The 13,086-nt window shown below is 43.2% G+C and overlaps 1 protein-coding gene across 1 annotated transcript in view; it reads right to left on the reverse strand.

The window, feature by feature from the left end:
* Positions 1-4,920: 4,920 nt before the first annotated feature.
* The window catches only part of LOC110164318 (disco-interacting protein 2 homolog C-like), an 85,043-nt gene continuing 76,877 nt past the window's right edge, over positions 4,921-13,086 (reverse strand). Inside the window, exons 33-40 of the mRNA XM_055151215.1 lie at positions 11,813-11,832; positions 11,558-11,708; positions 10,976-11,037; positions 10,641-10,698; positions 8,515-8,589; positions 6,817-6,991; positions 6,412-6,535; positions 4,921-5,173 (exon numbers count right to left, since the gene is read on the reverse strand). Coding sequence (XP_055007190.1) covers positions 4,921-5,173; positions 6,412-6,535; positions 6,817-6,991; positions 8,515-8,589; positions 10,641-10,698; positions 10,976-11,037; positions 11,558-11,708; positions 11,813-11,832 — 918 coding nt within the window. The remainder of the gene's footprint in view (positions 5,174-6,411; positions 6,536-6,816; positions 6,992-8,514; positions 8,590-10,640; positions 10,699-10,975; positions 11,038-11,557; positions 11,709-11,812; positions 11,833-13,086) is intronic.

Below are 13,086 nucleotides of genomic sequence, written 5' to 3' on the forward strand. Positions count from 1 at the left end.
TTAGATTACTCAAACATGCATGGATGAGTTTAAAACCTCTGTTATTAGGTTCTTTTTTCAGGTCTAGAGTTTGTTTTGGTCCTGACATTTCGTTCTGCTCCCTGCTCCTCTTCCTCTTCGTCTGGTGATGTTTCTGTGTCGTGTCGTTCAGTTGATTTAAACAGGTTTTGTCTGTGTCTTCGTCTCGGTGGAGTCAGGACGACAGCGCCACCTGCAGACGCACTTCCTCAGGACAGAATCTCAGGTGTGTGAGAGTAAAAAAGCCCCTCGTCCCGGTTTATCGTCCTGTGGGCACGTTTCAGTATTTCGATTTCCTCGACGATGTTTTTTGTCTTCTGTTTCAGTGTGTTTCAGAATGTGCTTCTCTCTTTTACAGCGTCACCAACAGATGATCTGAATTGTTCCTGTTCTGTTTTGTTCTTTGTTTTGCTGCTCGTGTTTCATCTTCGCTGTTTCGTTCTGGTGTTCTGTCCTACATGTGTGTTCCTTTTCTCGTGTTCTGCTCGTCCTCCATGTTTCCCGATGTGTGTTTTATTCCAGGACATGCAGGATATTTCATGTACGACGTGACATTTTTGCTCCGATTCTGTTTTATCTTTTGGGTGAACGAGTGTTTGCCTGAGTTTTCTGTTCGGTTTCACTGGTGTGTTGCGTTTTCTCATTGCCCTCTGCGCTTTTTCAAGGGGCTTTTTTTTTTTCACACTCCTGAGATTCTGTCCTGAGGAAGTGTGTCTGTAGGTGGCGCTGTCGGGAGGAAGACGGCGCCAAAACCTGTTTAAATCAACTGAACGACACGACACAGAAACATCACAAGACGAAGAGGAAGAGGAGCAGGGAGCAGAACAAACTGTCAGATCTGAAAACAAACTCCAGGTCTGAAAAAAAAAACACCCAAAAACATAAATTATCGGAAGACAAAATGAACCTAAAACCTCTTCAGGCAGATTAGAACATGGGAGAAAAGTAAAAAGTCCTTGTTTGTGCAGAATACCCCCTCTTTAACAGAAACACAAATGTTTAGTTTAGTTTAAAAAAGCAGCAATAAACTCTTCTTTATTCGACTCCAGTGGTTTAGATCTGAAAAAAACAGGAGCAGGACTTTTAGGCGAGAAATGAGAATTATAAAATCAGAGGTGGGGAGAGCTCAGTTACATTTACTCGAGTAACTTCTGATAAAATTGTAGTTTTCAGACGTCAAACTTTAACTCCTGCTTGAGTAAAATTTGTACTGAAGTGTCGTTTTTGTGTCTGTACTTTAAAAACACCAGATTTTAGGGAATTATTTCATGTTTCGTCAGTTTAATTTTTTATGTTTTTTAATTTAAATCAGACTCCGACTTACGCTGTACTTTTCCCAAATACTTTTACTCTTACTCGAGTACACTGGCAGCTCTTCCCGCCTCTGCTTCATTTTGTTTTATTGCTGAATTCTTCTGCGTTTCATTAAAATTATGAGCAAAGTTTTTATGAATCCAAAAATCTAAACTGGTGCTTTTTGTGAGAGTTCACGGGGCAGACGGGGTTTAGGGTTTAGAGGGTCTTGCTCAAGGACACAACAACAGTAGCAGAAGTTAGAGATGCTCATTCACCCGTGCTGCGCTCGAGAGGCTCTAAACCAGGACTAAACCAGGACTAAACCAGGACTAAACAAGGACTAAACAAGGACTAAAGAGGGAATAAACCAGATGTGAACTGGGACAAAACCAGGACTGAACCAGGACTAAACCGGGACTGAACCAGGACTAAACCAGGACTAAACCAGGACTAAACTAGAACTAAAGAGACAATAAACCAGATCCGAACCGGGACTAAACCGGGACTGAACCGGGACTGAACCGGGAATAAAGCAGGACTAAACTGGGACCATAACATGACTAAACCAAGACAGAATGAGGACTAAACCAGGACTAAACTGGGACTAAAGCAGGACTGAATCAGGACTAAACCAGGACTAAACCAGGACTGATCCAGGACTAAACCAGGACTAAACCAGGACTGATCCAGGACTAAACCAGGACTAAACCAGGACTGATCCAGGACTAAACCAGGACTAAACCAGGACTGATCCAGGACTAAACCAGGACTGATCCAGGACTAAACCAGGACTAAACCAGGACTAAACCAGGACTGATCCAGGACTAAACCAGGACTAAACCAGGACTGATCCAGGACTAAACCAGGACTAAACCAGGACTGATCCAGGACTAAACCAGGACTAAACCAGGACTAAACCAGGACTGGTCCAGGACTAAACCAGGACTAAACCAGGACTGATCCAGGCGTCATAAACAGAATTTCTCGGTGTGTTTTTCCAGATAGACTCATGTGTACAGTACACGTGCTCACGCGCCTCATTCTTCATATAGATTATTATGTTTATGTACAATATTTATATTTTTACACACGACTGCGGCCCCTGCACACACACACACACACACACACATACGTGCACACACACACGCGCGCACGCAGATGGATCGGGGGTTCTGATTGGACGAGGGGAGCGTGATGTCGTCGGTGAACCTCCTAAAGTCCAAAGAAGAATCACCTTTTAACTCTTTACTTCTGTGACAAACTGGGACGCACCGATACCAGGATCAAGTATCGATCCGATGCTTGGACTTGTACTCGTACCCACTGTGCCGCTGATACCAAGAGCCGATTCCACAGTCTTTCCTGCTCTGACTTCACTGTTGTGCACGCGAGGCTCGGCTTTATTTATTTATGTGTCACGTGAAATATTAAAGTATTTCAGACTCTTAAAAGTTTTTGTAGTTCACAGGATTTCACTAGCATGCTAACGCCGCTCAGAAGCACTGCCTTATTGCTGGTTTCTGATGATGTCCCGTCGACGTCGCCAAAAGCAGATGGGGTGAGGAAGTAAAAACAGACGCACAGAACCTCGTTTACGTCTGTTAACTCGGCGCCAAAACACCTCAATTCTGTGCAGGTTACGGTCGCTGCAGCCGCTCGAATCGGGAGAAAGACAAACTTTTTTTTCATGTACCGAAAGTGTTGCGTCACAAGGGAGTTAGTTTGAAAAAACGTACAATAACAAGAATCTCCGGGTAAAAACTGGAGGCGCGGAATCGGACGATGCTCGAGTGTAACACGTCAGGACTGTGCCGTTTATTAACTCATATTTTCAAAGTTTCATTTTATGAGCTTACTGCTGTAATTTTACATTTTATTCCTTTTTGAATCATTATTTTAGATTATTCAAGTGCAGCGGCTGATTTTAATTCTAAATAGGTGTCTCCTCCAGGTTTTTAAAGGTTTTCGTTTGGCTCAGTGTTGACGAGATCTGCAGCACCACATCGTTTATTGTCTCCATCGTCTCAACTCTGGGAAAATCCTCCAAACTGTGTGAAAAGTCCGACTTCTCCATATCGTCCGGGTCATAACTTAGACTTATTTTTTCTCGATAGCAGGTCTGTGCCTGTTCAAACTTTTATCGAACTCGCTGTCACCCATCGTGCTGTTTTGACGCGGCGCAAAAAACTTCATGCCCTCATCTGAATTTCCCGCGTCATCGGAGTCACGTGACTGAAATCCGGCAGTTTACTTGTGCGCGGTTTGGGACGAAGTGTAAACAAACAAACAGACTGAACAGAGCGAGTCCAGAGCTTTTAAATCCTCCAGCGTCTTCATCACAGAGTTCACAGGTCAGAGTGTAACCGCGAATATTAAATCATATTGTGATCACGAGAGATGTAACAGCAACTGAAATATCGTGATGTCGTATCGTCAAAAAGACTCACAGTAATATCAGAGACCATCACGATATATCGAACCACAAGTCTCTGTGCTTAAATGAAGAGTTATGGTGATTCTGTTGACTCTCTTTGTGCTTTTAACGTCTTTCTTGTTCTGTAAAACGCTTTGACTGACTTTGTTTTGCAGCGGCAGCTAAAAACCAGCGGGAACTACACAGACCATGATCCTTTGCTGTTGTTAGTGCAGAAGTAACTGACCTTAAGTGCTTTTAAATCTTAATTCTTCATATTACAACAGTATCAAAGGCTTTTCTGAGGCTTTTAAAAAGAAAAAGCAGCATATTTACAATTTTGTAAACATCGTATCATTCACAAAAGTATCATATCGAGGGATTTTTAATATCGTATCGTCTCTCAAATATGTCCCCAGTGGAAAAAAGGCTATGCTTCGATAATATCGGGTATCGTATCGACAAATACTCAGAATAATTTACTGGTACTCGTTAGTAAAGAGCAGTATCGGTGCGTCCCTCATGTTAAATAAAATCTGTTTATATTAGATTTTATATTTGTTCTATTTGTCTCAATCAAGGCATTTCTTTAAAATAAGGCCATTTTCACACAAACATTTACACAGATTCTTCAGATTAAACTGGATTTTTCTGGATTTCTGTGATTTGTTGAATTCTATTTATATTTTGGAAGAATTCTGTTGTTTTTTTCACAGTTTTGTGTTTGGATTCAGATTCTCTTCACGACTTTGGACGTCACCAAACGCTCGATGATGAAAACACAACAGCACGTGCGCTCTCCTCACACACACACGCACACACACACACACACACACACACACACAGAAAGTCCACGTGCACGCTCCCCGGTCTCGTGCACGCTCCAGACTCATGAGTCCCTGTGGTCTCCAGCGCACGTCAAAGTTCTCCTCTCGCACTTCCCCGACGTCGCGCACGATCCCGAACTCCGACTCGTGCGCTCTCCTCGGTCTCGTGCGCGCCCCTGACCCCCTCGTGCGCGCCGGTGTCCCGCGTCCACGTGCACGCTCCCGGGACTAAACTGGTGAGTCCGCGTGATCTTCTGCGCGCGTCAAAGTCTTTCTCCGACGCCGTGCACGATCCCGAACGCTCCACGTGCGCGCCCGTGACCCCCTCGTGCACGCCCCCGCCCCCTCGTGCGCGCCCCGGCCTCTCTACATGTTGTACGCCACGTAGATGGGGTCGAGCTGGTCCTGCAGGAAGCCGTCGCGCAGGTGCATGCGCTGCTTCTCGCCGCGGGAGTTGATGGGGATGACGCCGATGTCCGTAACCACGACGACGCCCACGATGAGGTAATGCTCCTCCAGCACCGCCTTCGTCACCATGGGAACCAGGTCCAGCGCCTCCTGCTCCGAGCCCTCCAGCTCCACCACCACCACCAGAAGGTTCGTCCACGGGAAGACGGCGCTGAGCAGAGAGAAGAGAGAGAAGGATTAGAGAACAGAGAGGAGAGGGAGGAGAGAGGAAGAGAGAGAGAAGAGAGAGAAGGATTAGACAACAGAGAGGAGAGGGAGGAGAGAGGAAGAGAGAGAGCGAGATAAGAGAGAAAGAATTACAGAGAAGAGAGGAGAGAAGAGAGGAGAAAAGAGAAGAGAGGAGAGAGACGAGAGAGAAAGAATGAGAAACAAGAGGGAGAGGGTTAGAGAAGAGAGAGAGGGAGAAAGAAGAGAGGGTTAGAGAGGGAGAGGAGAGAGAAGAGAGGAGGGGGGACAGAGGAGAGAGGGAGAGAGAGAAGGGAGAATGAGAGGAGAGGGAGAGAGGAGAGAAGAGAGAGGGAAAGGAGCGAGGGAGAGAGGGTTAGAGAGAAGAGAGAGAGAGAAGAGAGGGTTAGAGAGGAGAGAAGAGAGAAAAGTGGGAGAGAGGGTTAGAGAGGGACACAGAGATGAGAGAGAAAGGGTTAGAGAAGAGAGGAGAGAGAGAAGAGAGGAAAGAGGAGAGGGAGAAGAGAAGAGAGAGGGTTAAAGAGGGAGAAAGGAGAGAGGAAAAGGAGAGAGAGGGAGAAGGAGAGAGGGAGAGGAGAGAGGGTTAAAGATGATAGAGGGAGAGAGTTGGAGATGAGAGAGAAAGGATTAAAGAGAAGAGAAGAGAGAGAAGAGAGGAGGAGAGGAGAGAGGGAGAGAAGGTTAGAGAAAAGAGAGGAGAGTGGAAGAGAGGAGAGAGAAGAGAGGGTTATAAAGAAGAGAGGAGAAAGGACAAAATTCCCTCTAGGGTCAATGTTTTTATTTTATTTTTTTTTTTATGATTAAGCTTTATTCATTTGGATTGTGGACAATGACAATAAAAGAACTGAAATGAATTTTGAATTGAAGAAAAAAACAAAACAAAACTGGGTCTGAAAGAAAAGAGTGAAGGAGGAGAAGAAGAGAGAGACCCTCTTCACCAAACACAATCTAAGAGACTGAAGCTTTTGGGTCATAAAAACATTGATGAAAAACCTAGATGGAATTTAGTCATTTGCATTTGACCCGTTCTGTCTGTCGGGATAAACACAGATCTGGACCTGGTCTTGGTCTTGGTCAGGACCTGAGCTCGAGGACTTGACCGAGGAGACCGACCCAGACACAGGCAGAACATGCAAACCCCCCCCACACACACACACACACACAGACAGACAGTTGTAGTTGTAGTTGTAGTGTGTTGTGTACCACTCTACGATGCTCTTGTGCGCCCGTGTGACCGACGTCTCGATGTCGATGGGGTGGTACCTCATGCCCCTCAGCTCCATGGCCTCCTCCAGAGCGCCCACCACGAACAGGGCGTCGTGACGCTCTGCACACAGGACGCAGCACAGACAGTTAGAGTCAGAAACAGTGTCCTCGTGTGTGTGTTGTGTATCTGTGTGTGTGTGTGTGTGTGTGTATGTGTGTGTTGTGTGTGTGTGTGTGTTGTACCTCCGTTGGCGTCGGTGAGCTCGGTTCTCCTCAGAAAGCCCAGGTATCTGTGTGTGTTGTTTGTATTTGTGCGTCTGTATGTGTGTGTTGTGTGTGTGTGTGTGTGTGTGTGTGTGTGTGTGTGTGTGTGTATGTGTGTGTGTGTGCTGTGTGTTGTACCTCCGTTGGCGTCGGTGAGCTCGGTTCTCCTCAGAAAGCCCAGGTATCCGGTTCTGGCCCAAACGGTTTGTGTGTCTCCAAAACTGAGTCTGGAGTTGAAGTGATCGGACTGAAGCACCTCCTCCCCATAACCGCTGTAATAACCCGAGCCGTTATGAGCGCTGTGCACCCAGATCTGACGCAGAGGAAGAGGAGAGGAGGAGAGAGGAAGAGGAGAGAGGAGGAAGAGGAGAGAGGAGGAGAGGAGAGAGGAGAGAGGAGAGAGGAGGAAGAGGAGAGAGGAGGAAGAGGAGAGAGGAGGAAGAGGAGAGAGGAGGAAGAGGAGAGAGGAGGAAGAGGAGAGAGGAGGAAGAGGAGAGAGGATATCAGATACTATGAGACTGATTGCATTAATTGCGATTCATTAATTACAGTCATATTTAGCGTGTTATGTTTTTTAATCGCGTTAATCTTATTATTAATCTCTAACTTTACTGTGTCTGTTCGAGAGTTGCCTTATTATAAAATCTGTTTTTATGTGTTGTTAGGACACAGTCGCACTGTGCAGTCCTGCTCCACTCGCTCCCACAACAGTTGTAGCCTAATTTTCATTCCCGTTCTCGCCGCATCTGTGATAAACCTGCACACGTCTGATTTGTGAAAACATCGTGACACAAACACAGAACAGACTCACCTTCAGCATCAACATCCCTCTGTCACAGGGAGAACATCTATATTCCACTGAGTCGTGTGATTTAGTAGAAGCTGAACCACATCAGCGACACAAGAGTGTTTGTTTTTTTTTCTTTTCGCCGCTTAGTTTTATGCAAATGAGTCATGCGATTTTAAGTTTTGTTTCTGTGAGACTTGTGAACAAATCTGAATTAAACACATTATAATGTCAAACAGCTGATGTGGCTCTAGAGTCGTTATGTTTATATGTTGTAAAGTTGAGTTTATTTATACAGATTAGTAACAGTAATAATAACGATACTTATATAAAAACATTGATGATAGTATGAAAATAATGTAATAATGAATTCAAATTAAAATACCTCAAGTTGAAGCTTTTCTCAGCAATTTTTAGATGAGATTAAAAAGAGATTAATTAGATTAATTAATTACAGATCATAATTAATTAATCTCTAAATTTTTTCAATCGCTTGACAGCACTAATTATGACAGAGGTGCATTAGTTTGTTACCGCACCATGTTCAGTTTGTAGTGAGCAGTTTCTTCACTTCCGTCTTTTTTGTGCTCGGAGATTTAAAATAAAAAGTGTGTTGTGCACTTTTTGTTGCACATTTAAAAATCGTGTAAGGCTGAAAAATCCTGCAGTGTGTAACGAGCTTTAGTCCCTCAGAACATGTTAAAAGTACAAACTTAAACACTAAACGTAGGGAGTTTGATTGACAACCAAACAGCCAATAGATAAAGAGGGAGCCTCGTTTTCTATTGGCTGATGTTTATCTGACCTCAGTACGTCCACACTTGACAGATTTTCACTCTTTTTTTTTTTGGTCATCATAATTACGAGGCTGCTGCGTCTCTGTAATGGTGTTTTAAACTTTCAATGACAATTTGAAACTGAAAAAAAATCCTCCATACAACCTTTAAGTTATTACCGTACATTGTTTTTTAAAGGGGTTGTACCTTGTGTGTTACAAATGTGAAAAACAGATCTAGTTTCTTTTAAATGTGAGTGTTCCTGAGTCTGACCTCTCCCAGATGTGAGTCTCCCAGGGGACCTTTGGTCTCGGGGTTTGCGATGATGATCCTCACTCCAGGAAGAATCTGAGGAGAAACAGACTAAGAGTTTAACAAACAGCTCCTAAAGTGTTTAAGGACAAATCTATAAAATATTTACACTCATTTTTGTGCACGTGACAGGTTAGACTCATTTCACTAAAACATCATTAACATCATTATAATAAGAGTTTGTTGTTGTTGTTTTGTGAACTTTATCATTTTACTTTTCATTTATTTATTTTACAGCAGGTGTGACACATAGAGGTAAATCCAAAACTGAGGAACATAATGTAAAGACCAAAACTTGTCTAAATTACACTAGAGTTCTGATTAAATTCATATAAATAGTGACAACAGGTTTATTTAGTGAAATGAAAGTTTAAAGTGTGAGTAAAAATCCTTCCTTGTGTGTAAACTGTATTTTTGAATGGACTTTTCCTCTTGTTAACAGACAGAAAGATTCGGTTCCTTTTTTTCTATTTTTTAACTTTTCTTTTCAGCTTTATTCCTCAAACTGCCATAAGAGACGTAAAACCAGGAGAAACTCTGACCACAGGGACTCTCCACCAAACCAACGAGGAAACAGAAACAAAAAGCTTCCACATGCCGATGCTGCACTTTCACTTCTGCTGCTTTTCTAAGACGAGATCCAGACGGTTTGTTCCCCGTTGAGACGTGGAGTATTTTTATGAATGAACGTGCAGCTCTGTCCCACAAGAGCACAAACCTCACAGACGCAGACACAGATGCAGATGCAGGTGTGGAGGAGATGCACAGAGATATTTAAAGTCGTGTGACGCAGACTCTGTGGGAGGAAGGACCAGAGCTGCACCACAACACTCAGACTCACGCCGCTTTATTTCACTCTGAATCAATGTGGTTTTAATGAATTATCAGAGCGTTTTACATTTTAATCATGGTTTATTTTGGTCACTTATGTCCAAAATACATTTATAAAGTCCAAGGGTGGAAAATAACGAATTACATTTACTCACGTTACTGTAACTGAGAAGTTTTCAAGAGTAATTTGTATTTTTTTAAGTCATTTTTGAACAATAGGTAATTTTACTTTTACTTGAGAACATTTTGACCCAAATATTTTACTTCATTAAATTGGAACCCGCCCTCGATACTGAGTAAAATCAGACTGATAGAGAAAAAAAATGAAATGCAAAAAAACATTTTGACTGTAGAATGTTCAGACTCTGTACAGAAGCGTGAGTTTGTCTTGGATCTGGACGATGCTGGAGTCGAGTCACAGATCGACGTCGACATGAACGATAATCAAAAAGAAGGAGCATTGAATAATTCTGGAGAGGAAAGTGAAGGAAACCCTGGACCAAACCTCAGACAGATATTTGTGTTCAAACACAAAATAGAGAATAACATAAAAATGTAAAATGTGCCTGTGCCACCAAAACAGAGCTGTCAGTGATCAAAACTGTTGTTGTTGTTGTTGTTAATTTGTTTAATTTGATGCAGTTAAAGTTCTAAATTCTATAAAGTTCTATAAAAAGATGAGCTCAGTTTCTTTAAAATGTACAAAGTTTTGTCTGTATCACCTAAAAGTTGATTAAAACGACTTGTGCTGAATAAGATTTAAGCCTCGTTCTTTTTTTACATCAAATAATTGAAAGTAACTAAGTCACTTTTACTCAAATTACATTTTAAACCAAGTACTTTTTTACTTTTACTCCAGTAGATTTGTAGATGGTTACTTTTACTTTTATTTGAGTAGGAATTAAGAAAAAAAAATAATCTGAAGAAAGGCCGTACACGCGCTGAAAGTCTGCAACAAACTATGAAGTGATTCTATGACAAGGAAACGACACAAAGCTGAAAAAATAAAACTGTACAAATAAAAAATAATAGAAACTGGCAGCGTCACTTTCTGAACCAAATCCATGAATCATTTCTGATTAATTGTAAACTCATTCATTTTGAGAGACATTTGATCACATTTCTGAACGGTTCTTCCCACAGAAACAGGAGCTTTACACACAGACTCCTGACACATTAAACAGACACAGTCACACGTCTCACGGTTTAAAATGTTCTGATCAAAGTGAAAAATCATGTCAAAGTTTGAAACTCACTTTCCCAGACTCCATCAGGGGCAAACTGTGAGGAGAACCTTTCTCCACCAAACGAACTCTGAGAAACAAACACACGAGTCAAATGTGAACGTTCAGCACACAGCACAAACAAGTCAAGTCAAGTCAAGTCAAGTCAAGTAAAGCAACACAAAGTAAAGTTTTGATAGAAGATAAATCCAGGACACACACGGACACAGAGTATTTCCCTGATCACATATTGAGTTTTAAATTGTTAATCTCTATAGAAACACAAAAGGTTAAATATTGAAATTGACATCACGGTGAAGATTTTCCTGAGTCCAAACAAAAACAAATCAAATAAAAGATATTTGAACCTGTCGTGGCGCAGAGCTCTCATGTCCACGTAAACTGTCGTGGGGTCCGGTCCAGAAGTGCCCTGCAGCCAATCACAGAGCAGAACACTTATCATGTGACCTCCTCTGACCCTCTGATCCTTTTCATCTTCTGTTCCTCTGACGCTCTCCTCTACATCCTCCTCTCCTCTCCTCTGTTCCTTTCTTCCTCCTCCTCCCCTCCTCTCTCTTGTCCTCCTCCTCTGTTCTTTTCTTCCTCCTCTTCTCCTCCTCCCTCTCCTCTCCTCCTCTTCTCCTCCTCCCTCTCCTCTCCTTCTCTTCCTCCTCCCCTCTTTCCTCTTCTCCTTCTCTTCTCATCCTCCTCCTTTTCCCCTACTCTTCCTCTCCTCCTCTTCCTCTCCCTCCTCTCCTCTGTTCCTCCTCCTTTCCTCCCTCCTGTCTCTCCTCCTCCTCCCCCTCCCCCTCTTCCTCCTCTCTCCTCCTCCTCTCCTCCTCTCTCCTCTCCTCCTCTTCTCTCTCTTCCTCTCTCTCCTCCTCTTCCTTCTACTCTCTCCTCCTCTCTTCTCTCTTCTCCTCTTCCTCTTCTCCCTCTGTCGTTCTCACCTGCAGACAGATGGCGAGGTTGACCCTGCAGCCGAAGGCGGTGCTGACGGAGCGCGGGTGGAGTCCCAGGTCTTTGAACAGTTTGGAGAAAGAGTGAGTGAGAGCCATTCGAGGACGTTCCTCTGCCACGACCACGCAGGCCCGAACCCGGAGAGGTCCAGACCCCGAGCCTAGAACACAGACAAGAACTGAGCCAGGACTCAGAACCAGGACTGAACCAGGACTGAACCAGGACTGAACCAGGACTGAACCCGAGAGAGGTCCAGACCCCGAGCCTGGAACAGACAGGTTCTGGTTTGGTTTGGTTTGTGTTTGTGTTTGGTTTGAGAACAGAACGTGCAGTTTGTCTCCTCTCACCTGTTTCCATGGAGACACAGGAGACGAGTGAAGCTGCGAGTTTGAGACGCTCCATTAGACCAGAGCCCAACCACACAGCCCCACTCATCATTAACAACTAACGACTAACGACTAGAGAGAGGGAAGGAGGAGAGGGAGAGAGGGAGCGGGAGGAGAAAAGTGAAGAATATCAGGGGTAAAGTTGGTTGAGGAGGGACAGTGAGGTTTATGGACAGAGACTCCAGCCTGCTTCAGTCTCATGTGAATCAGCTTCACCATTAAACTCTTCATTATGATCGATGGTACGAAGCATTACTTTTAACTTTGAACTTTGAACTTGTTAAATTACCTAAATAATTTTTTGTTTAATGAATGTTTTTGTAGTTTGGGTGTGACTCTGCAGCTGTGGACCGGAGCATTAGAGGAAAGAGGCAGAGAAGAATCAGCCTAAAAATATAAGTAAGGAATTAAAGAGTTTTGTCATATGTTTAAGTGACTCTTGATTATCATGGTGTGTTCATTTATCCATCCGACTCAGAGCTCCGAAGACGTTGCCTCGCCTTTTCGTCATTCATATTACTGCAGTACTTTACTGCGTCTGTATTACTGCAGTACTTTACTGCGTCTGTATTACTGCAGTACTTTACTACGTCTGTAGTAATGTTTGTAGTTGGTCAGTAGTCGGTGTTGCTCATATTTTTAAACCCCTTTTCCTTCAATGTGCCAAAATGATCGACCATCATGTGACACCAACACTTTCACTTCACTAATACTGAATTATACTGAAATATATTTTTATCCTGAATTCTTCCTGGAGGTCGTGTAGTTGAAGCACAGATTTATTTTGAAGCCTGATACTCGGCCGATGCTAAAACAACAACAGTTTTCTGGTGGCGTCCGTGTTTTTCTCCGAGTCAGACACACGCACACATTTCTAAGGTTTTTTTTCTTTCCAAAATTAGGCCCTTTGTTCCCAAATTTCCTTTATCATCAGTCACATTTTATCCACATTTTTCCACATTTCTCGATCTGCATTTTTTGGCTGGTGCGACTTATACTCCGAAAAATAAGATATACTTTCTGATAAATCTGTGTGTATTTTGTGTGTAATTTGTGTGTGTTGTGTGTACTTGTGTACCTTGAGGGCCTCGGTCTGTGTGTATTGTGTGTATTGTGTGTATTTTGTGTACTTT

This window comes from Boleophthalmus pectinirostris, unplaced genomic scaffold (genome assembly GCF_026225935.1).
Source record: "Boleophthalmus pectinirostris isolate CB_2022bp ecotype Guang Dong unplaced genomic scaffold, ASM2622593v1 HiC_scaffold_15, whole genome shotgun sequence".
Taxonomy (NCBI): Eukaryota; Metazoa; Chordata; class Actinopteri; order Gobiiformes; family Gobiidae; genus Boleophthalmus; species Boleophthalmus pectinirostris.